Below are 24,716 nucleotides of genomic sequence, written 5' to 3'. Positions count from 1 at the left end.
CACTACATCCAGTTCTGTGGCAACCCCACTCCCCATATCCACGTTCTCTGGAAGAGCTGGTGCACTAGTCAGACCTCCCCCCAGAATAGTTTATCCCTCTGTTGCAGCCTCTGCGATACCTAGCTTTGCACACCACAGATGCTCAAATAATGGAGCAAGTGAAGCGGATCGAATTGGATTGAACTGAATTGGACAGCTCTGGCTTGACTTGATTCAACAGCTCTGTTCCTTAATACAAAGTTTTGGTAAATTTGGCAAATTGTGCATTCAGTAAGGCTTTCAATGAGTTGCCTGTAGGCAAATTAGCCATTTGCTCCTCGGTCATTTGGGCAACTGGCCCTCTGTCACTTGGCTTTTGGGGGACTGGCTTCTGACAGGTTGATGACCTGATTTTCTGTTGAACTGACCAGAGCAGACGGTGAGCGGCAGGGGGATGGATCTCGCAAAGGCCCCAGAGGCCCCTGAGGACAAGGGAAGCTCAACCCCAGCCCTTCAGTGACTCTTCAGAAGCACTTCCAGACACCCCAGCCCTGGGAGAGCTGGGAAAGCCAGGGGACACTCACCCTTAAAGAGTTGCTATGCGGCGATGCCACTACCCCAAGCCCCGAGAAACCATCCATCCAGCCTCGAGCTTCTGTCTGAGGATTAGGACCCACTCCTCACTCATGGGCAGAACCCACAGCGAAGGGGCCCAGGGGGCGCTCGGCTGCCCCCACCCCTGCCCTTCCCCCCAACCCCTGCACTTCCCCCGGCCCAGAGTGGAAGTTTGACTAAAGCTCAGTGTCTTTGCTTTTATAAATCTCTGCCTTTTAATGATGGCTCAAGGCTGAGGGGAAAAAGGACCATTAAACTCACTGAATAAGTTAATGGGGCAGAGAGACTCTATTTCGGAGCCACCTCAGGCTATTTTCCTCTGCAGCTAAAGCCTGAATAAGTAAAAAGAAAAAAATTAAAACCGCAGAGCGCATTGCCAATAAATAACCCCCAGTAATCTCTCAGCATCCAGGACTTCATTTGCAGAGATACTATAATGCAGATCACTTGTAAAACACCTCTGGTTTCAGAGTTCCACCTGCTGTGGCAGCTGGGGTCTTATCACCAGCCTGGTTCCGTCCCTCCCAGCGAAGGCAACCAACTAAGGGCTCCTCCCATCTGAGCTGCGAGGCCCTTTAGGCATCGCTGTGAGAAGCTGCCCCCCAGCAAACGTCAGCACACAAAAACAGAGGAAACCCCAAGACCCTCCAATCCCCCAGACATAGAGATTCCCTCAAAGACTCCCTAATTCACTGTCCTGAAACTCAGAACTCTCTCTCATCCCTCGGCACAAACCACCGAATCCAGCGTCTTGGTTTCCTTGGCCTGGACAGCTCCACCTTTTCACAAAACTCACAAAACTCCCCCTTCTCCTCCTCTCCTCCCCGCTCTCTTCCCTCTTTCTCACCCCTCCTCCTCCTCCCTCGTCCTCTCCTCCCCCCTTTCTCCCCCCTCCTCCCCCTCCCTCGTCCTCTCCTCCCCCATTTCTCCCCCCTCCTCCCCCTCCCTCCCTCCTCTCTCTCCTCCCCACTCTTCCTTCCCCACCCCCTGCTCCTCCCTCACTCCAGCCCTCAAGCCCTGCTCAGCCCACTTCCCTGCCTCCTCCTGAGAGAAACAAGGCCTTCCTTGAACAAAGCTGGAAACATGACCCTTAGGGCCTAGAAAGCACAAATAAATAAGTCAGCACTCCTGCTGGTAAGTGTTGAGTCCCACTAGACACACGTTGTTTACTCTTTAATATTTAAACATGTTAATTAAATCTCTGAATAAACAAATACATTTTAGCAAGTGGCATTCCTGAGTCGGAGCTCCTTCCCACCACCGCACACCTCAGGGCCCTCCTCGTGGGCCACTGACGTGTTGGTGGATGAGGTCCAGGATCACTGCCCCTTCCCTAGGCAGCCCGGACTTACCATCAACGGGTGATGGGCTCCACCCCCGTCCAACCCACATCTGCTCCTCTCAAAACCCAAGGCTCCCTCTCAGCTCCCCTGACCTTCAAAAAGTCCCACCCCGGGGGCTTCCCTGGTGGCGCAGTGGTTGGGAGTCCGCCTGCCGATGCAGGGGACACGGGTTCGATGCAGGAGACACGGGTTCGTGCCCCGGTCTGGAAAGATCCCACATGCCGCGAAGCGGCTGGGCCCGTGAGCCATGGCTGCTGAGCCTGCGCGTCCAGAGCCTGTGCTCCGCAACGGAAGAGGTCACAGCAGTGAGAGGCCCGGGTACCACAAAAAAAAAAAAAAAAAAAAAAAAAAAGTCCCACCCCCTCCAGGTCCCCTCATTCATTCATTCATTCATTCACATGTTGCCCAGCGTTGATTTAGCCAGGCAGATGCTGAGCACTGGAAAGAAAAAGATAATCAAGGGACTTCCCTGGTGGTCCAGTGGTTAAGACTTCCCCTTCCAGGGCAGGGGGTGTGGGTTCGATCCCTGGTTGGGAAGCTAAGATCCCACATGCCTCGGGGCCAAACCCCCCCAAAAAACCCATAAAACAGAAGCAATCATGTAACAAATTCAATAAAGACTTTAAAAATGGTCCACATCAAAAAAAGACAAACAAAAAAAACCAAAAAGAAATTTTTTTAATAAAAAATTTTTTTCCAAAAAAAACGATAATCAAGACGGGACCCCAATCCTCAACCAGCTCACAACTGTCCCGAGGAGAAGCCCACCTCCCTCATTCTGGCCTGGCCTGGCCCCTCCCTACCTCTCCAGCCAGAATGAACGTCCTCAAGCTCTTTAAAGGTTCCCTTGCTTCCAGGGCCTTCTTCATGTTGTTCCCTCTCCCTAGAGTAGCATCCATGGCTTGTGCTCCCCACCATGGGGCTAATTCACCCTTCAGGTCTCAACTTAGCAGTCCCTTCCTCTAGAGACCTCCTCCACGTGCCCCAGCTATAGGATCCTATAAGCCAGTGAGATCTCTCCAACACATTTATTGCACCCATTTAAGATATAAATTGAATCATCTCCTGTTTAAAAGGAAAAGCCTTCCAGAGCCTCCTATTTCACTCAGATTAAAATTGAATCCCCTTCCCATGGCCTGCAGACCTCTCCGACCTCACCGGCCTCATCCCTCCCCCTTGCTTACTCCAGTCCATCACCCCCTACGCTCCTCCAGCCTCCTTTCCACGCCAACAACATCTAGTCCATTCCCAACTCAAAAGTGCTGTGCTTGCCAGAAAATTCTACCTTCAGGGATATTCACGAAATTCTGCCTCTTGCTCATTCTTCAGATAAGAGCTGGGCTGCAATCTCCTCCTGGAGCCCGCCGCCTGCCAGGAGAAGTCCCCGCCTCCCACCTCCCGGTCAGGCTTCCCATCACATCTCTCTGCTTGGTTCCTTCCTAGGACTTATGGCTCTCTGACATTATCTGAGTGCCAGATATCAACACTGATGGCCCCTGCCCACTGAATTTCCAGGCCAGAAACTTTATCTGTCTTGTGCATCACGGCATCACCAACGTGAAGGAATGAAGCTTGTTTGTGTCCCCACCCACCACTCACTTCAGGCTCTGAGGGCAGGACCAGGCAGGCTGATGCCACAGCCCTGCACTCAGCACCCACCTCAGACTGAGAAGGAGTTAGTGGACACGTGCTGGGCTGGGGCTCCCCCATACGCCATGTCCGAGCACTCAGCAAGCAGGCCTCCCGGTTACATCATTTCGGGACAGAGATGCGGAACCAGGGCTGTTGTCTGGCCTTTATCTGTCCATTGTACACAGGACCCAGCCCAGGGCCCTGAGAGGGGCCACATGACTAGGGTGATGGAGAACACAAAGAAAAGAGGCCAACCCCAGGCCAGAGAGCACCAAATGCCCCCCCTGGCCCTGGCTTCACAGTGTCAGAGAGAAAAAGGGTGCTCTGAAAGCGCCAGGAACATCCTTGGGCTGCAGATACCAGAAGGTGCCCCCAAGAACAGCACCCTGATTTTTCTGCCTGCTTCAGCACCCCTCCTGCAAGCAGCAGCGTGTCACAACAGAAACCCCACAGGCTCTGAGTCAGACAGGAGCCCACCTCTGCCACCTACCAGCTGGGTGACCTTGCCACCCCTGTCTCCCTCAATTTCTTCATCTGCAAGACAAAGATACAATAGCACCTGTTTCGATGAGTCATGTACATGTGTCTACCCTAACCCAGATTCATCAAAAGCAGCCCTATTGTGTAAACTGGTGCAACCACTTTGGAAACAGATCTGTCAGTGTCTTGGAAAGTTAAATATCGTACAATCCAGGAATTCTACTCCTGGGGACAGACCCAAGAGAAATGAAAGTGTTTGTTCACAAAAAGCCCTGTGCACGAAGGTGCAGAGTGGATTTACCCATAATAGTCCAAAGTTGGGAACAGCCAGGGTTCCAACAGCTAGGAGACTAAACGAACTTGGGTATTTCATAACGTGGAGTACTACTCAGCAATAGACAAGAACAGACTGCTGTTATCTATGACGCGGATGAACCTCAAAAACATTTGCCAAATACACATTGTATGTTTCCATTTATATGAAGCTGTAGATCAGGCAAAAGTAATTTATTGTGGGAAAATATCAGAACAGTGGTTACCTCTGGGGAGGTGGGGGGCAGAGACTGGGGAGGGGCACAGGGAAACTTGCTGAGCAGATGGGAATACTCTCGATTTTTCTGGGTTTGGGTTCCACAGGTGTATACATTTGTCAAAACTCAGAGGATATACACTTGCAATTTATACATTTCACTGACTGGAAACACTACCGCCAATGAAAACAAATACTGAATGCTAGTTTAATGATATACATACTAAAGTGTCTAGGGGGAGTGTACCAACACCTACAATTTCCTCTGAGATGCATCAGAAAAACAAGGTGGATATAAGTGGCTAGAGGAACAAAGAGAAGGACAGACCCTATGACAGAGCAAGAAAGTGAAATATTAATTGCAGATTCCAGGGAGTGGGTATATGGACGTCCACTGTAAATTTTTCAGCTTTTCTGTGTGCTTGAAAATTGCTTTCCATGATGAAATGGCAGAATTGGGAGAATCCTCCTTATTTACATGTCCCAAGGAAAGCAATTTCATAGCCCTATTTTGTGGCCCATTCTTTGGGGAAGTTCTTCCTTACTGCTAACCAGACCCCCATAGGCTGTGGTCACAGACCACTGACATTTTCGGTGGGGTGAGTGGGGTGTCTAACTTGGTGTTGACACAAATCAGATGCTCACTGGTAATTGTTGAAAAAATTAATTAGTTAATTAATAAGAGAGAGTGCATAGTGCACTTGATATGAGTTCTTTTCTGATTTCCACCTGCAATCTCCTAAACATCAGACCATCAGACAGCAGTCCTCGGGGGCCCTTCTCAGACTCTGCACTGGTTTGTATGTGTCCCTCCCTCTACCCCTCAGTTTCTCCTGCGAATGTGCAGCCTCCCCCATACGGCTCCTTGGCTGCTCCCACAAGGGCCAAACAAGCAGATAGTTTAAGGCACCAGCAGCCAGAGGCACCAAAAAACGAGGACAATTCAGCTTTGATGAACTTCTGCAGGTTTCTGCACTCGGAGAGACTCTATTTTCATTTCAGCAGACATGCAAAGTTTTTATATTACCGTTGTTCTGAGCTGAAATGTATCCCCCCCCCAAATTCATAAGTTGAAGTCCTAAGCCCCAGTACCTCTGAATGAATGTGACTCTATTTGGAGATAAGGTCTTTAAAGAGGTAATTAAGTTAAAATCGGGTCATCAGGCTCTAATCCATTATGACTGAGGTCATAAAACAAACACAGAAAAGACCATGTGAAGACACAGGGAGGAACTGGCCATTTGCAAACCAAGAAGAAAGGCTTAACATTGTTTTTATTTTAAATTAAAAATCTGGTGAGTGTGGTCATCTCTTTATTGCTTAAACCTTTTAAAGTGTTATTCTAATAGAGAAAAAAACAAAGGATTATATATTGAACACCTTATTTATCCATCACCTGGAATTGATATACATATTACCATTTTGTCAGATGCTAAGATCTCCAAAAAAGGAAGGAAAACATCACAGGTGAAGTTAAGAGCCTTATGTTTACCTTCATTTCCTCTCCCCTCTTCCTAGAGCCAAGCCTCTCATGAAATTGATTTGTATCCAGTCCAATGGTTTTATCTTTTTACTATATATCTATGTGTATAAACAGTGCATTATATTGGTCATTGAGGTTTTTTTAATTGATGTATAGTTGATTTACAATGTGTTAATTATTGCTGTGCAGCAAAGTGATTCAGTTATACATATATGTACATTCTTTTTTTTATATTCTTTTCCATTATAGTTTATCCCAGAATGTTGAATATAGATCATGGTGTTTTTTACCTTACATACGTGGTATGTCATCTTGCAACCTGTTTTTTTCAAAGTACAGCCATATTACTACACAGAGAACAAGGTTTTCAAAGCAACTGCTATGCAGGATTCCAGCCTATCAACATACATGGCTCCTCAACCCTTGCCCTCCTGAAGACATGTGAGCTGGTTCCCAATCATTTTGCAATGAATGTGGAACAGCGGGCTCTGGAGTCATCCTGGGTTTGAATCCTAATCCTGCCATTGACAGCTATGGTCTTAGACAAGCTCTTGCATCTTTGGGGCCTAATTTCCTCATCTGTGAAATGAGAGCAGTTGTCTGTTCATACGACCGTGTGGATTAAATGAGATGCCACATAAACTGCCTGGCCCAGAGCAAGTGCTCAAAATGAGCCGCTGCTACTACTGTGCGCTCCAGAGACTGGGAAGACAGAACAATCAATAAACACAAGTCTGGACAACAAAGACCATCTCAAAAATGGGACCAGTTGACAGGTAGGACTCAGGTGGACAGAATGAAACCCAGACGGCTTCCAGGCAAGGAAAGTGGCCTGACCAGAAGACTAAGAGTGGGAAATGCTTGGGAATGTTTCAGGAATGCCCACTAGACGAGTTTGGCTGGGGCAGAGGGTTCCCATGGTGGGGATCATGGGAGGCAAGCCTCCAGAGAGATGTTGTAGCCAGAACACAATCACCGAAGGCTGAATTTTACCCCGGGACCAATTAGGACCCAACTAAGTTTCTTGAGCTGCAGTTACCGGATTATGTCCCTGCCACCCAAATAGTTTTTTAAAATCAACTTTGAGTCTTGGAGGGCATTCTAGAAAACAGCTGTGCTTTCATTTCTCAACTGCATATCAGATGACATAGGTCAGAGCACGTTCGGTCAAGTCCAGCCCTGTGGGGAAAGGTTAGTGGGAGCCAAGGTCAGGACGGAGCCAGGCATCTTTTTGGGGGGTGCAGAGAGAAGAGATAAAAGGGAAATGGAGAGAGAACTCAGCACCTGGGCGAGTGCGGTCAGAACGTGCTGGGGAGCAGGTAGTGTTCTTCAGGAATGGGGGTGTTCAAACGTTTTGTAGCCTGGGAAACTTCATAAAAGTCTTACGCAGAATACCACACCACCTCTGACCTCACTTCAGGGAGTAGAGCTGGAAAGCTGCCAATGCGACCGTCGTGCTCCAAGTGTGGTCCCTGGACTAGCAGCATCTGCCTCACCTGGGTACTCACTAGAAATGGCATCCTCAGGCCCCACCACAAATCTACAAATCGGAGTCAGAAACTCTGGGTTGGGGTCCAGCAATCTGTGCTTTAGCCAGGCCTCCCGATGAAAGGGATGCACGCGAGTAGGAGGACCACCAGGGTCTGATCCCACACCCCTCCCCCCCACAGGCTCCACCCCCAGAGACATCCTCCTGCAGCCTCAGCGCCCTCCAACCTTCCACCCCGTCCACAACCACCACGTTAGACGTATGAGAGGTCAGCGCCAGAAGAGGACTCAAAGATCACCTGGTCTGGCCCCTGATTTAAAATGTAAGAAAACAGAGGGTCAGAGATGGCCAGTGCCTTGCCCAGAATCACCCAGTAGGTCGGTGGCAGTGACAGGACAGACCCCACCGGTCACTCTGTCCTGCCCCGGTGTCCTCACTTAGAGGACATTCTCAGGATGTGGCCAAAAATACCTGTGCCCACGAAATTCAGGGATGCCAAACCCTACTGGGTCCCAGGACCCCTTCTGCCCCTCCCTCCTTCTCACTATCAATCAGTGTCAAAAACAGAATAGCACAGAACCCGTTGTGCCCTGTGGGAGCTGTGGGAGGGCACTAGACCCAGGACTAAAAGCAGAGACGAGAGGTTGCAGGGCGGGGGGCAGGAACTGAGAGCATCTGTGACACGAGGCGGGGGCATGAGCAGGGGCTCTGGAGCAGACCTGCTGTTTCAAGCCCCATGTCTGCCACTTCCTGGTTGCATGACCCAGGACAAGTGCTGTAGCCTCTCCGTGCTCAGTTTCCCCACCATTAACATGAGGATGCTAATGGTCCCTGCCTCGTCGGGTTGTGCTGAGAATGAAGGATGGTTAAAATCAGACTGTCCTATATAAAAGAGGATGTATATGTGTGTATAACTGAGTCACTCTGCTGTACAGCAGAAATTAGCACAACATTGTAAATCAACTCTACTGCAATAAAAAATAAATTAAAAAAAATAAGACTATTCTGAGAACAGCACGTGGGACCCGGTCACAGCACAGCGTCTGTCGTCCCCATGATGAGTTAAGGTTCCCTAGAAGATTCTTTCAGCAGCTGCTCCACTGAAGGCAAAGCCAAGGCTCCCACAGAGGCGTGGGAGCCATGAGAACAAGGTGCCCGGCACCAGGTAGGTGCATGCATTGTCCCCAAGCTGGGTTCTGCGGGAGGTCTGTGAGATATGCTGGTAGAAATCAGCCCCTCCTATTTGGCAGGTCTCTATGGAGTCCCTGTGAAGTGCTGGCTACAGGATAAAACACAGTCCCTGCCTCTGACACACCACACAGAGAGAAAACAAAAACATCCAGGAAGCTGACGCCACCCAGGGCACGTGGGTGCAGCTCCAGGGAGCCTCCCCTGGGCTAAGATGCTGGCTGAGCCACCCTCTCTAGCCAGCGACCCACCCGGGCAGGTGAGGACTGGTACCTGGGAAGGTAACAGGGTGGAGCCTCAAGGCCTGATCAGAGTCCAGGTAACAGGCAAGTCACCTGGGAGGGGACACAGCTTGCGGCCCAGGACCAGGGGTGGTGGGGTGGGAAGCAGGGAAGAGTGAACAGTCATTTCCATGGAGACAGGACATGACCCTGGACAATGATGCCTGCACAAGGGTCAGGGATGGATAAGGTTGCTCCTCCTCCACCATGGCTGCCCCAGGTCCCAGGGCGCTGCTCTGAACTGCAAAGAGGGAGGGTAGGCCTGTCTCGGTCGCAGCCAGGGCAGGGGCAGGCCCCCAGCGGGCTAGACAGAGGGTCTGCTGGCTGCTGGGAGAGGGAAGCCAGGCCCAGCCCTGGACCAGCACGTGCAGCCAGTCTTCACTTGCCCGCCTGGGTGCTCACTCCCCCATCACATGGCGGAGGAAGGCTGACCCCCCCCGCCCCGCCAAGTCACCCTCTGACAGAACTTTGTCCCAGGATCTTGGCCTGGGGGACCCAGGGAATCTGGCTGCACCTTCGGCACCCAGCCCACCTCCCGCACAGCCTGGAGGTAGATTCCAGGTGGCAAAAGAAAGGGGCTTGACCTTACGCGTCCTGTAACTATGGGCAGAACACAGATCCATCTGTCCGGCTGGTTGATGCTTTCCCAGCTCTCACCAAAGGGGCCGGCCCAACAGAGGCTCTCAAATAAACATGCTGAATAAATGCAGAAATAGGGAAATGAGCGAGTGCCTTGAAGAGACTCGGTGATATCTTCTGGAACCTAGAACCCGCCGTTCCTTGGGTTTCTCCCTCCCCGTCTCACTGCCCCCTCCTCCGGGCTGCCCGGGGTCACCTTCCCCATAAGCCACCAGCCCCCAAATCTTTGCCACTTACAATTGGAAAGTGACAAGAGAAGAAACACAATTGTCCTCTCTTGCCTTTGATATGCTGCATCTGCTAGGGTATCATGGGGCCTCTGTGGACCAGCAGCAGGACGGTGAGTCAAGGTCACGGCCAGCCAGGACCACACCCTGACAACCAGCTCTACTGTTTCCAATCAGATGAACTCGAAAGCAGGTAAATCTAGAATTTTTAAATCTCCATTTAGAAAAAAACCGCACCCTCTCCTCCTCAGGGAAGCCCTATTTTCATATCTATACATTTTTCTTTCAATTTCCCATTAGATAACATTCTCTAAACTTCTGCCCCTGCTTTTCTTTCTTTTTTTTTTTTTTGCAGTACACGGGCCTCTCACTGCTGTGGCCTCTCCCGTTGTGGAGTACAGGCTCCGGACACTCAGGCTCAGCGGCCATGGCTCGCGGGCCCAGCCGCTCCGTGGCATGTGGGATCTTCCCGGACTGGGGCATGAACCCGTGTCCCCTGCATCGGCAGGCAGACTCTCAACCGCTGCGCCACCAGGGAAGCCCCCCCTGCTTCTCTTGAGACAGCCCTTCCAGCTGTAGATGTCTTGGCTAATAATACTGGCCACCCCGACTCGACTCTAAACTCCAAGAGGGAGGGAGGGACTATGGCCTTTTATTTTTTCAGCATCGTGTCCCAAGGCTTAGCACCATCCCTAGCACATGGCTGGAGCCAAGAGCTGGGACAGAAGAGGTTTGACCCCCCTCCTCTCCCTGTCCTGCAGAGAGAAGGACCCGGCCAGTCCAGCTAGTGCCTCTGGCCATCCTTCCCCAATAGTCCAGATGCTGGGACAGGCCTGGACAGGCAGTGAGGCGGGCGGCCAGATGCAGCTCAGCATCCATGGTGGGAGGAACACACCGCCAGCTTCTGGCCCCCATTAGCAGTCTGTTACGCACTTGGAAGACAATCCTTTGAAAACAAGTGGAATACAAGGTCTCCTCTTCAACTCCTTCCCCAGGGACAGAAGCCGGGGGCCCCCAGAAGACACAGGGCCCTCCCACGGAGGAGGGAACACTTCAGCCATAGGCCACATGCCCTAGGAGCCAGGCACTTCTTTCCACGCCCTCCCCTTCACTGCCAGGGGCTTCAAGGGGCCCTAGCTCCCTCCAAGGGCCTCAAAGACAAGGTTTCTGCCAAGGATATAGAACCACACCCCTCCTCCACGCCCCTCCCCCCTCCCCATCTATCATGTTATTTCCCACTTGGTGTCTTATAGCCACACTTGTTAAAATGACTGCCACTTAAGAGGTGGCAAGAAGTCAGAAACGCAATCTGGAGCAAAGCTGATATTAAATAACTTCCTGAGGCTGGCACGTCTGCCAAGCCTCCCTCCTGGATCTCAGGTGGATCATAAAGAAGCTACAGAAGATAAGGAGCCAGAAGCACCCCAATTCCAGCCCCAGAGCCACGCCTCTGCTGGGGGAAGGCCCCTCCCTTCTCTGGGCTGGAGTTTCTGCACCAGTAGAGCCTAAAGTAATTCCTTCCTACGTGATCCCACACCCCCAAACACACACACACACACACACATGCACACATTGAGTAAAGGATATGAAATGATGTCTGACGCTCAAATCTACGCTGGAAGAGCCCTCCCTGTCAACCAGCCCTACCCTACCCTCGCCGTTTTCCAGATAAATACACTGAGCCTCAGAGATCTTGACTCTCATGGCTGAGGCCAACCAGATAGGCTGGGGATTAAAGAATCTCAAGAAGAGTAATACCCAAGGAAAATACCAGAAAGGGTCTGGCTGTTAGATGCCAGGATTGGTTGGCTACAATGAAGTCAGTCAGGTGCACAGGTGTGTTCTGCAGCTGTGGCCTCATGCCATTGGGCCCAGCAACAAACACTCCCAATGGCCATCATCACACTCGTGTCCTCAGAGAATCATCTCTAGCTGCTCACACTTGAAGGGGAGAGAAATTCATCTGACGGATCCTCTGAAGCCTGACGCCGAGTCAGTCTCATCTGCCTCAGCAATGCCCACCATGGCCACCCCACCAGATCAGAATACACTGCTGTTCTCCATTCTGGCCACTTGGTGTCACTGCTGTACCCAATGAACTAGAACCATAGCGGGCTCCTTGGGAAGTAAAATGATCCTACCAGGGCAAAAGGATCCCATACATACCCCCTGTACTGTGTCCTAATTCCATCCTTCCTCCAGAAAGAGACAGATGGTCCATCATGGAGTATCCATCCACCATGTTCCAGACACTTTCCACACATCATATAAACTAATCATCACAGCAACACCTCCCAACAACACCTGACTTTGCAGGTGAAGAAAATGAGACCCTGAGAAATTAAGCAATTTACTCAAAGTTCAAAAAAAAAACAAGCAAGGAGGAGGGCAAGAATTGGATCCCGAGTTTGACGTCAAATTCTATGACCTTTTCACAACATACTTTAGCCTCCCTTGAGTTATCAGACTCTGTGCTATGGGTTCTGGTTAAATCAAGTTGGTTTGCCATGACCCTCGGAGGTGCTGGGAGAAAACCACGTGCAGCTTTGTTCAAAGGCACAATCATAATAGGGCAGGATAAATAGCACCTCCCTTCCTGCAGAAATCATGGTCTAGTGCCCTCTTGTGGCTGACCATAGAACTGGAATGAATGCGCATGGGAGGCTCTTCAGGGTGGATTGGACGGACTGAGCAGTCACCCCCTTCCCACTGGACTCATCCATTCTTTCTCCCAGGGCTGGTCCTGGATCCCCATCTGTAGCTGACAGGCCTAGTCAATTACAATAGCCGGAAGAGAATCATCCAGTGAGTGGGAAGCTACAAAGAGCAAGAACAGCAGTAAAACCACATGGAACAACACCTGCAAGGGGCTGGGTGCTCCTGAGTCACCCTGCATGCAGGTTCCTGGCATCCCAACTCCCAAGGCTGGGGAGTGGGGGAGGTAGGCAGCAGGAAGGCTCTGCCTGGACACTGCCACTTGGTTTCCCAACTGAGGCTATCAGTAGCAACCATTACAATCTCCCTGTTCTTGGGCAGACATGTGCCTCAGCCACTTTGTCACCTTTTCCAAATACACACCATGTTAGTCCTTCTGTTGCCTCCCTGAGCTCTGGCCCTAGGGGAGGTCCTAGCTCCCCTCTCATCCCACTCTTCAAGGACCCAGAAACGCCCCTGCCCTTCACCTCTGAGAGATTCCTATTGTACCGTTTGCCAGTTTGGCCTCTGTGCACCCATCATATGCCATGCACTTACTATAATCTCATTTAATCCTCACAACTACTCCAGGAAGACAGATCTAGTTAGCCCAGTTTTTCAGATGAAGAGACAGAAACTCAGAGAGGTTAAGTAACTTGCCTAAGCTCACACAGGGGCAGAGCCAGGATTTAAACGGAAGGTTGTCTGGCCAAAGAAGCCACTATTCTTCCTATGACACTGAGTTGCCTTTGAGGCAAAGAACCATTGAAAGTCTTGGGGCCCAGGAATAGTTCTAATGGAAGACCTTGGTTTAAAAGATTAATTTGTCAAGATGTGGAGGATGAGCTGGAAGTAGGAGAGGCTGGACTCGGGAAGAACAGATGAGGGTCATAAAAAGTAACCACACCTGTGGGAATGATGTTCTGGAGGGCGGTAATGAGAAGAGGAAGAAAACGAGAGGGAGAGACACACAAGCATTAAGAATTTTACACACACAGACAGGAGTGCACATTCTCATCAAAATCTTAAAATAACCCAGTATTATTTCTGATGAGGAATGGAAATCAAAAAAGTATCCAGCCCAGGAGGGTCACACAGCTGGGAAGAGGCAGAGTTGTGAACTCAAGCTTCATTTAGTAGGTGCCATCCATAAGCAAGGTTGTCTACGCAAATGATCTCCAGCCTAGTAGGACAGCCATAAATGTTATGTTCATCCCTGTTCTTCAGGGATCAGCAGCCTCAAAAAAGTATCAGAAATAAGTAGGTGGGAAAAGACTGACCACAACAGAGGGTCCCACCTGCAGCCCTGGGTCCAGCAGCCATGGGATGGCCCTCAGGGCAGAGCTGCAGTCCCCAGATCTGAGAGCTCAGGACCCACTAAAAAAGAGGGAGATCCTGTCTCCAAAACTAATAGCTGTGTTAGGGGGACAAGGCTCCTTCATGAACCAACTAGTACAAAGAACAAGACAGCACCTGCTCAAATACGAGACTGCTTGGAACAGTCAGAGAAGAGCTCAAAGCATGCACAGAAAGGAAACAGTCAAAACTAGCCAGTCCAGGCAGGGTTCAGGACCCTGGTTTGCACGGCACTTTGATACCCATCAATTTAGATGAGTGTCTCTGAGAACAGAGGTGGTCTAGAGAGGGTGAGAGACAGCACCAAGCTCTCACGTCTGGTAAATATCAGGACCCTGTGCTTCCTGAGCAGCTACTTGGTGTCTAAGTAATTACCAAGCTTGGCATGGCTGGGGTCGGGGGCAGCGGGGAGAGAGAGGGGAGAGATGCCTCCACGCTTGGACCGGCATATCAAATGGCCTGAGGGAGTTCATAAAGCTCCCATGACACTAACTCTGCAGTGTAGCTGTCTGTCAACTTCTCTGTGTCCCCATCAAGACTTATCTTCCTGGGCAGGAACGATGTCCCGTTCATTCATCTCCATGACCCTCGTGCAGATGCACTGACCCCTCCTGCTGCTGCAGCTGAGACAAACTTGGTGGGAAGGAGAGCACTCCAGCCCACTTCTGGTCACCCAGGGCACTCTCCCAGCTGCCTCCTGGGAAGCTCAGGTGCAGGAGACTCACATGTCTGGGCTGCAGACATGATGGAGGCAGGACCCCATGATGAGGGCTGCGAGAGGCCCAGCCTAGGGGAGAGCTGACCTTCCTGCTCAGCCGTGGCTCAAAAAAGGCTCTGAAAGCCAGGTCAGCCGGTGCACATCTCACCACACTGGAGCCGCATCCCCAGCTCCCAGGGAAGGCAGCCACCACCAGCCTCGGTCAGTCTCGTGCGCAGCACTGCCCTCTGGTGGTCACCAGGAGTCTAGACGCAGACGATCTTTGTAGGCAGGAAGCCAAAGGCTTCAGGCCTTGTTTACGGGAGACCTCAGTCGTGATGTGCGTGGAACACAGAAGAGGTGCAGTTGTGGGTGCGCAAAGACGCCTCCAGATGCGCGCACACAGCCCACTTTACCGCGGGAAGCAGCCCAGATTAGGACTGCGCATCTAAGATTGCTCCTTCTCTGTTTGCAGGAGGCTAAGGGCTCCTTTCCCTGCCTCTGGAAGAGCCCAGATCCCTCAGCCCCAGAGCAGACGCTTGCAGAGGGCGGGAGGATGAGAGCCACACCAGCTGGGGAGGCGGCCTCAGAGGCGTTCTGGTCCCACTGTGCCAGGAACTCGCTGGGTGATTGAGTCAAGTCCATTCACCTCTCTGGAGCCTTGGGTTCCTTCTCTGTAAAACTGGGTTTGGCCCCAATTATTTCTGAGCCCCTTTCCAGGTCAGATGATTTATGGTTCAAAGTCTTGATCTTTTTCCTAACTCAAAAACTCTCTCAGACGTCTAGAAATGTAAATAAGCAACATGGTGCCCTACCGCTTGAGGAACCCATCGAGTATGTGATCACCCTGATCTGACAGTGACCCTGAGAGGGAGATAAACTCCAATTCCCAGAGGTGACCCCAAATACCAGAAGGGGAAACCAAGGCCAGAGAGGCTCTAGGATGTGGTGAACTCTTCCAGCCAAGAAGCAGCAAAATGGGGTGTTTCCACAAATTCCTGCCCTGCAATCGTAGCACTTTGCTGCGTACCCCAGCTCTCTCTGCAGGGACAGCTGTAGCCATCCCCCATGCTCATCCCTATGGAGAGACAGATGGAGCTTCCCTGAGCAAGGGGGGAAGAGAGATGGAGCAAAGAGGAAGGGTAGAGAGGAGTAAAGGCTGATCATTTGAGGAGGAGGGAAGAGAAGGGCCAGGAAGAACTAGAATTCACCCTCCAGGAAAGACGCTCTAAATATCCGCTTCCAGCTCTAGGTGGACACATCAGACATCCCCCTTCTGCTCTACATCCAGTGGCAGCCTTGGAACTCCAAAACTCGAGCTGGGAGAAGCCAACCTGCCCTCTATTCTCCCATCCAGGCTCTCTCTGGCCATAGGCAATTGGGGACACAGTCCTGCTGACCGTGTCTCAGCCCAGAGTGGAGCTGGCTGGGGCCCAGCCGCCAGCTTCCTGAATACTCGTCAGCCTCAGCTGGCACGTGGTCTCCTGGGGGAGCTGACCTGACCTCAGAAACCAGGATGCTATGGGGTGGTCAACGAGGCCTGGGGAGAGGGCTTGGGTGGGACGAGCCTCATGGGAGGCTGCTGTTAGGAACAGGTCAGGAAGACCCCAAGCCTCCCCATCATTAGAGTCTGGCTTTGACAGTGCTGGCCAGGGCTGCTTGGCCAACACCAGACCCACCACTGTCTCATCTGCCTTCCTCTCCAACCCCAGCCAGGGGAATTCACAGCTAGGGAACTGGAATGTTATAAAATAAGGGATCCTCCTAGACCTTCATGTCTACCCTTTTATTTTATTATTAATTTATCTTGATGGTCATAGATTCGTGAATGTGTGTGTATAGCAGTATATATCCACATGCATAAGAATATAGAGAAAGAGTATAGGCAATGGAGCTTAACATTAAATGTCAGACTCCTCTGAGTGGCTTCGTGAAATGAAGCAAGTCACATTCCACCTCTGGACTCATTTTCCCCATCTGTAAAATGGGACGAATAATAGTACTTATCTCCTAGGGTTGGTGTGAGGCCGTAATGGGTTATATTACCTCCAAAGTGCTTGGAACAGTGTCTGGAACATAGTAAGTGCTCAGTAAATGCTAGCTGCCATGAGTTATCATGTATCGACAGCTTTCTCTTTACCCGGCATGACACAGGCCACTGACCCTCAGAGTGCTGCTAAAAGGTAGTTGTTATTATTATCCTCATCTCACAGAGAAGGCAACTGAGGCCCAGAAGAGGGAAGGGGTTTGTTCAAAGCTAGGAAAAGGCCAGGTCTGGAGGAGCTGCTGGGGACAGGTTCCTCTCCCTGCTGGATGATTCTGTCTGGGGACAGAATCCTGAATCTTCCACCACCCAGACAGGGGACACTTACGATGGGACAAGCCAGATGGGGAAACAGGGGCAGAAGTGAAGTTAGAAAGGACAGGCTCCAAACTGGCTGCACCCACAGATCCCTGAGCCCTGTGTGTAAATAGAGCTCAGCAGAGCCCTCGCCAAGAGCAGTTTTAATTGGCATGGGCTGCAGGCTGCGAAGAGCCCTGGGGCTGCCAGCCTTGCATAGTTGCTGCCTCTGGGGACCCCAGATTTGGAATCATTGCCCCAGAGGGAGACACTGTCATGGGCGAGGCTCTGGCTTTGACAGAGTGCCCAGAAAGGGTGCCAGAGCCGAGTAGGAGAAGGCGGTGCTGCCATCTGGGCAGGGACATCCTCCAGCAGCCCGAGGACCCCCAAGTCCCCGCCTCTCTCTGCGCCTCTCCTGGGACCCTCGCAGGTAAGGTGAGGGAGGAGCTGACTGCAGGGGTCCCTTCCAGCTCTGACTCCCGGGGAGCCCTGCTCTCGGGGGTAGTAGGCAGAAATCTGAGGATCCTCATGGGAGTTCCACTGAGCACTGAGAATCTGGAGTCTTCATTCCTGATGGTCTGATGTCCAGTCCATCAAAGAGGAGCTGCCAGCATGCCCGGCCCCCAGGAGGGTTTGGGTTTCCCAAAGTGGAGGCCAGTAAGGCTCAGGGGATGACAGACGACTTGAGCTGAGGGCTCAGTTGCTCATCGATAGATCTGGGGGACCGAGTCCAGCCTCCAATCAGGCCACGCTTAGACCCAACCGCCAGGCCACTCAGCTGCCCTCCACAAGGCCCTCATGGATGGGCCGCTCCCATAGCGCTGCCCCTTGGGAGAGAAGGAACTTTCTGGATGAAGATAGTCTGCTTCTCCGTCCCCAACAGCCAGAGGGTATCCAGCTACAGGGTTACCGCCGGGGAGAGAATGGAGTCCAGGACACCAGAGCGGCCATGAAGGGAGCATCAGAGGAGGAGCCTCAAGACCCTTCTGGATCTTTCCTTTTGTGAGACACTCAACCACTGGGATTCAAGTTCTGTTCTTTATTTTGTTTGTTTTGTTTATCGGGACAATGTGGCTAATAATCCCTGCTTAGGTACTTCAAATAGCTGTGGCAAAAATAAACACAACAGGGACTTCCCTGGTGGCGCAGTGGTTAAGAATCCGCCTGCCAATGCAGGGGACACAGGTTCGAGCCCTAGTCCGGGAAGATCCCACATGCCGCGGAGCAACTAAGCCCGTGTGACACAACTACTGAGCCTGCGCTCTAGAGCCCGCGAGCCACAACTACTGAGCCCGTGCGCCTAGAGCCTGTGCTCCACAACAAAGAAAAGCCACCGCAATGAGAAGCCCGCGCACCGCAACAAACAGTAGCCCCCGTTCGCTGCCACTAGAGAAAGCCTGCGCACAGCAACGAAAATCCAACGCAGCCAAAAATAGATTAATTAATTTAAAAAATAATAAACACAACAACTGTAAACTGGAGAGCAGGAAGACATGAACTGGGTGGCGGGGGGGAGGGATTCATGGAGGTGAAGGATGTGCTACAAGGGACAAAGGGCAGGACCCAGAGGGCTACTAGGGACCGTCTTTTGAGAACTGGCCTGGCCCTGGGACTAGGGGTGCTTAGGAATCCTGATCCCCTCTGCCACCCAGACTGCTCCCTCCTCACATGCCCCTGCCCCCACTCCCAATTCATCAACCCCTCCTAGGAACAGAGCCATGAAGGGGAGCCAGGGGCCTCAGGACCACCCCTCCTACTGTCAACCTGGCTCCCTCTCAAGCCCAGGCCCTTCCAGCCACGACAACATTGGGCACCAAGCTTTTTTGATTCTGCATGCTTTAGCAATAAAAATTCATCTCGTAACCCCCAAACACTCCTATTTATTAAATTATATGCTTATACTTCTTCGATTCATATATTAAACATTAAATATTCCCTCTTCTCAACAAAAATAACTTGAAATAGAAGCTCCAACGTTTTCTTCTCACACCCAGCAGAGGCCCCTGCTCTGGCAATGAGCTGAAACCCTGCAGAAGGACATCTCCCTGCCTTGAGCTCACGGTACATGGGGGGCATGGGGGCGGGCCACGAAGCTCGGTGTCCAGCCTCTAACGGGAAGCTGCAGGCCTCGGCGCATTCTTGCTAGGGGTGGCACTTGGTTTGGACAGTGGACTCCAAACTGGGTGGCCCAGAGTCCTCTAGAGGTGGAAGGGGAAGGAACGAAGGGAAAATGGCCAGTGGCCAATGGCCAGCGAGGGAGCGCCTGCTGTCTTCCTCTGGGTGGCGTCACAAGGGTCAGCACCAAGCCCAGGGATGGTGCCCTTAGAAGTGGCCTAGCAGAGCCTCCTTGGGCATGTTCCCTGGGCCCCGGGATGGCATATGTCTGAGCTGGAAAGGACACTGCTCCATGGCCTCAATTCACAGTTGAATTTCCAGGCTCAGAAATACTACAGTCTTCTACTGTGGCTCACAGAGGATAAAGGGTAAATCTAGGTGTGGGGCTCGTGTGTCTCATCCCTTTCTCTAATCCTACCCTGCCAATGGCCAACTGGAGGCCCCAAAGGGAGGCTGGAGATGGTGTCTGTGATCCCAGTACAGTCCACTGAATGCAGCCCTCTACGTGGGGACCCCAGCCCAGGCAGCAGCAGAGATGCCACGATACTGGCAAAGGCCAGCCCAAGGGAGGCCTTTGTCCACTCCTACAGTCAGAGAGAAGGAGTCAGCCTCCAGGGACAGGTAAGGCAAGGATGGAGAGCTGCCCAGGGGAGCGGGTGTCAGGCCTGTCCCTCTTCACAGCCATTCTTTCCGCTTCCGCTTCGCAGGAGAGTGGTCAGCCTCTTGCAGGATGCTGGGCTGACTCCCAGGCTGCATGCTCACCCCTCGGTAGCCAGGCCAAGAACTCTCAGAGCTAGGGCCGGGCTGGGCTGGTTTTACCCAAACCCATCACGTGCTCAGGTCCCCTGGAGCTGCAGAGCTGATGCCTTGGGCTTCGGGCTGTGCCTTGGAAGACTGACCTGGGCTGAGGATTCTGGATCCAGGGAGGGTCCTCCAGGGGATCCACCTGGAATCCACCCACCAACAGCCTGGCCTCCATACAAAATCTCAGGGCCTCTTCAGTCCAGGGTCCCCAGCTTTTATCCTGGAAGTACCTCTTTCCCCAGGGCTATAACCACTTCCCCTTCTAAATCTCACCTCAAAGGCCCTTCACATCTCTACCTCCCTCCCTCAGGCCTAGCCCCAATGTGGGGGGCTCCTGATGGAACCCTATGATGTTCTTGGGGCCTGGCTCACACCCCTGCCTGCAGCCCAGCTCTCACTGGTAATTGTCAAGGCTGGCTCTCCCCTTGACCCTTAGAAAGGCTAAGAATCAAGAAGTCAGTACAGCAGCCAAAGCCCCGAATGATCCCTCACCCAGCCAGCGGAGGGCCTGCAGGGAAGACAGGGGAAATCAAGGGACCAGAGTGCTGTAAACACCAGGGACCCTGTGGTGGCTCATGTGGAGACCCAGCTGGCAGCTCAGGGTCCTAGCCAAGAGCCCACGGTCTTCACAAGCCCAGGAACACCCAGCCCAGCGATGTCATCTTCTCCCCCTGGATTTTCTTTCTAGCAGTCCAAGGATGCACTACTCCAACCCAACCCCAGGCAGGCCTGGCCTAGAGACGCCAGACTGCCCCCCTCCCAGCCACCACCCTTCTGCCTTTGTGACGTCAGAGCCTGGCTGGGTGCGGCCGCACATGGACCCTTCTAGGTAAGGTTACTGTGTGTCAAGAGCTCCAATGGCAGAGGGATCGGCCTCCTGAACAGAAAGAGGCCAAAAGGGAGGGCACTTTGGGAGGGGCGGAGGTGAGACCCACACTTCTGTCCTGAGGTCTTGCAGCTGATTTCCTCCGGATACTGATGGGGAGCCACCTACCCCATCAGAGGCGCCCTCCGATGGGGACACAGGAGCCACCGCACATGCCACCCCTGAGAGGAAGGACCACAGGGAATCTCTGGTCCCTCTGAAAACTCAGGGGGGATCAGTTCAGCACCTGAGGGAGAGACCTCAGGAGTCCACAGCCCCAAGAACAGGAGGGTGGCTGGGTGGCGGTCGCCCCAGGTTCCCTTAGCTAGGCCCGCTGGAACTCCAGCTTCTGCCCCAGCCTCTTCCTCGGCCCCCAGAGTCTGCCCAAGCTGCACCCCCAGACATACACCAGCATCAAGAGCTTCAGGCCGATGGAAGGCTGGGGGACCCCTTGATCTCCAAATCTCTGATAGCATCAGAAATCTAAAGAACACATTCCTTTTCAGCAACGCCCGGGCTTGGACTGAAACCCCACCTCCAGGTCCCACTAAAGGAAGGCGCCCCCCTCTGCCTGGAGGGCTCCTCTCTGTCCTCAAGCCCCTCCTTCCAGCCCGCGTCCATGGGTAGCCCTGAAGAGTGGGGGACCTGGGTTTTGGGGTCCAACAGACAAAGGTCTAAGCCTGGCTCACTGCTGGGGCTATGTGCCCCCAGGAAAGTTACTTTGCAGCCTGAGCCTCCATCATGAGGCAAGACAGATGACACCTGCTTCCCAGGGCGGGCAGGACTCCCCTCCTTCTCTGCTCTGCCTCCAGGACAGAAGGCTGGGCCCTGCCCTAGTTCGGTCAATACCAGCCATAGATATAACAGGGCACTGGGGAGAAGATGGGATGAGGAAGGGTCATCCCACCCATGACCTCTGACCCTCCCCCACCTGCCACTCGGCACAGCTCCAGTGGGAATCCAGTTCCCTGGCTCTTAGGTGTTGGGGTGGATTCAAGGAAAGGAGTCCTGACTTCCTGGCAAAGCGTCTGAGTCCTGAAACAAGGATGGAGACACACACAGAGGAACTCTCAATCTACTCCCGGATTACCTGCCCCAGCTGCCCCTCTGGGGTCCTTCAGTGGCAAAGGGGACAAGAAGCCACCCCATCCCTTCCCATCATTACCTTCCCAGCAGCCCCACCTTGGACCCTTTGCCTGGAAAGCTCAACCCAACTCTTCCTTATCAGACTGCTTCCCCTAGCTTTCTTTTCAGAGGGGGGACACCTCTGCCTGGCCATAAGGAGCCTATGTGATTGTGACCCTCCCCACCTCCCACCGGCTTCCTACAGGGACACACATCCTTGGAACAGAGAACAAGCTGGCTGAGGCTTACCAGCTCCCAGAGACCTGCACTAGGCACCTGGGGCACCGTCTCTCCAACCCCTGGCCCACCCGATCCCCTGGAAATCCCTAGGTCCAGCTCCTGAGCTCCTGGACCCACTGCTAGGCTCCCCCCTCCCTCCCCCACACACCCCTACCCCCACCCCTCCGTGCACGTCCAAGGCAGAGGTTGCCTGACAATCTCACTCCCACCCTCCTGGCTGCATCCTTGGGGATGCTGGAATGCTGTGGCCTGCAGGTGGGAGAGGCTGCATTGGGTCCATCCTGTTTCTCCTGCCCTCCCCTCCACCCCACCCTCGGCTGTTTATCTTGTCACCCCAGGCCAGCTGGGCTGAAGGTGGTGAGGGGGTGAACGGTCGAGCCAAGATATGGGTCAAGCTTGTCTCCTGGGCCAGGAGTCAGGGACACCTCCTGGGCTGCACACTTCTCTCAAACTGTTAGCTGCAAGAACATGAGCAGAGTCTCCATAAAGCCAAGAGGGCTGCTGGGCTTTGGAGAGAGCAGGACTGCAATTCCTCCAGGCTTTACAGCCCCATCGCACTGGGGCCAAGGTGAAGGGAGAGCTGATGCCTAGGAGAGCAGCACCCACGGCAGAATCCAGCCCCTCTTGAGTCTGCCCAAATGCCTGCCTCAGACCCCAGCCAGGACTTCAGTGCCAACCCTTTTCAGCATCCCACCCACTTCAGGGGTCTCCAAGGGGTGGGGACCTTGAGGGGAGACAGGTGAGAGCTACCCCCTGAACACTCCCAGTGCCATCCACACCCTTCTGTGGATGGCAGGGTGGGATGGGGTTCACCGGGTTGAGGTCAGTGGAAGATAATCTGGACAGGCTCTCTCTCTCCGCCCATGCTTCTAACCCCCATCCCTGCCGAAGAAAAATAACCGGGGGGCGGGGGTAGGCGGAAGAGCAGGCCACCACAGGTCTCACTCAGACAGGGTAGAACCAAGCAAATGCTAGTCAGAGTTCAATTTTCCAAATAAACGGATCTGCACGATCGTATAAGAAGCCCCATCCCCAAAACACGCAAGCTTTCCCTCCTCCCTTCACCATCCTGACTCGGAATTACTGGAACAGTTATCAAAGCTCAAACAGGAACAGGATCTGTAGGCGCCCAGATGCAGATGAGGGTGGGAAAGGGCGGGGGGGTGGGGGGTGTCTCGGAAATGCCCAAAATGGGGTTGGAGAGGGCGGGCGAGAAGGAAAGGGAAGAGGTAGGCGTCCATGACGGCCTCGACATGTCCAAAGTCTCCCTGCGAGCAGCCAACTCCCAACTTGTTTACTTGACAGCGTGTTTTGCTGTTTCCAAAAGGAAACAGTTAAACCTCTGGGCTGGATCGCGAGCAGTCCCTGTCACCTTCCCTCCCGGTTAAGCGCTGCCGCCGCCACCGCTGTCGCTGCCGGCGCCGCTGCCGGGGAATCGAACCTCGTCTACTTTATTCCACTTGAGCGTGGCCAAACTGTTGCTATTTAGTGGGGGGCAAAGAACCCGATTCGCACCCTCGAAACGAGCCGCAGCGCCTGGGGGCGGGGGCGGGAGCCGGGCCCCGCGTGCCCCGGCCGGCTGGGGTTCTCTCGGGGGAGAGGCACACACACGCATCGCTAGATCACGCCTCGCCAAGGCCGGAGTCACCTGGAATACGCAGCCCGAGAGCATCTCCCGAGCCAGAGCGAGCCTGACGCGCGCCCGGCGGGCGGCGGGCGGCGGGCAGTGGGCAGCGGCGAGCTGGGGCGGGCGGAGGGCCAGCGAGCCTGACGCGCGCCCTGCGGGTCGGCGGGCGGGCGAGAGGGAGACGCGGAGCGAGGGGAGAGGCGGGCTGGGGAGCGGCCGCCTGACTTACATGGAAGTGATATTCCTTGAGATGTCCGTGATGTTGATGCTGGCATTCCCATTGCTGTTCCCTGAATCCTGCCCTTCCAGGAGGGGGAAGAGATTCCCATCGTCCGGCCGCCGGCAATTGATCTCAGTCTTGCTGCAGACACAATTTGCAGGGCAAGCCAGCACGGAACCCACATAGTCCAGCCAGACGCTTCCCAGCAAGAAAATCCGCCAGAAACTACACTTGGCTGGGCAAAGAGAGACATCCATCTCCGATCGCTGCTTCTAAAAAAGAGGAGGAGGAGAGGAGAGGGGGGTGGGGTGGGGGGAGTGGGGAGAGCTGGGGGGGGAAGGAAACAAAGACGGCGAGGGAGGGGGGAAGGGGGAGGGGGGCCTCTGCCTTTGAAACGCCGTGCGATCAGATGCAAAATCCTTCAGCGTCTGAAACCATCGCGGCCGCCGCCGCCGCCGCCGCCGCTGGGTGGGAGCCGCGGGGAGCGCCTAGTGGCGCGGTCTGCCTGGCATGGTGGCCGGCTCTGCGCTCGCCGGCTCGCCGGGTCCAGGGGCTCGGGAAGCGAGCCGCGCTCTCCGACTCCGAGACTTTGCAGGGTTGCAACAGACGGTGGGGAGGCAAAAAAAGAAAAAGGAAAAAAAAAAAAAAGGAAAAGGAAAATATGGTGCTAAAGTCACCAAGTCCCACCTACTGGGCAGAATTAAAACGGACACACCTGCAAGATACACACACTCACACACACTCACA

At 53.4% G+C, this 24,716-nt stretch overlaps 1 protein-coding gene across 6 annotated transcripts in view; it reads right to left on the bottom strand.

Annotated features, from left to right (window-relative positions):
* NTRK3 (neurotrophic receptor tyrosine kinase 3) overlaps positions 1 to 24,269 on the bottom strand; it is a gene marked incomplete at its 3' end in the record, with an annotated part of 367,342 nt that extends 343,073 nt beyond the window's left edge. For all 6 annotated transcript variants that reach the window (XM_081228488.1, XM_081228489.1, XM_081228490.1 and 3 more), the window contains exon 1: positions 23,979 to 24,269. In XM_081228488.1, the coding sequence (XP_081084614.1) occupies positions 23,979 to 24,226 (248 nt within the window). In that variant the 5' untranslated portion in view covers positions 24,227 to 24,269. The remainder of the gene's footprint in view (positions 1 to 23,978) is intronic.
* Between the last annotated feature and the right edge of the window lie 447 nt (positions 24,270 to 24,716).

The sequence above is a fragment of the Mesoplodon bidens genome (assembly GCF_964165515.1).
Source record: "Mesoplodon bidens genome assembly, chromosome: 3".
NCBI classification, from domain to species: domain Eukaryota; kingdom Metazoa; phylum Chordata; class Mammalia; order Artiodactyla; family Ziphiidae; genus Mesoplodon; species Mesoplodon bidens.
The sequence above is the reverse complement of the archived record's forward strand: the minus strand, read 5'-3'. Positions and strand labels throughout refer to the sequence as shown.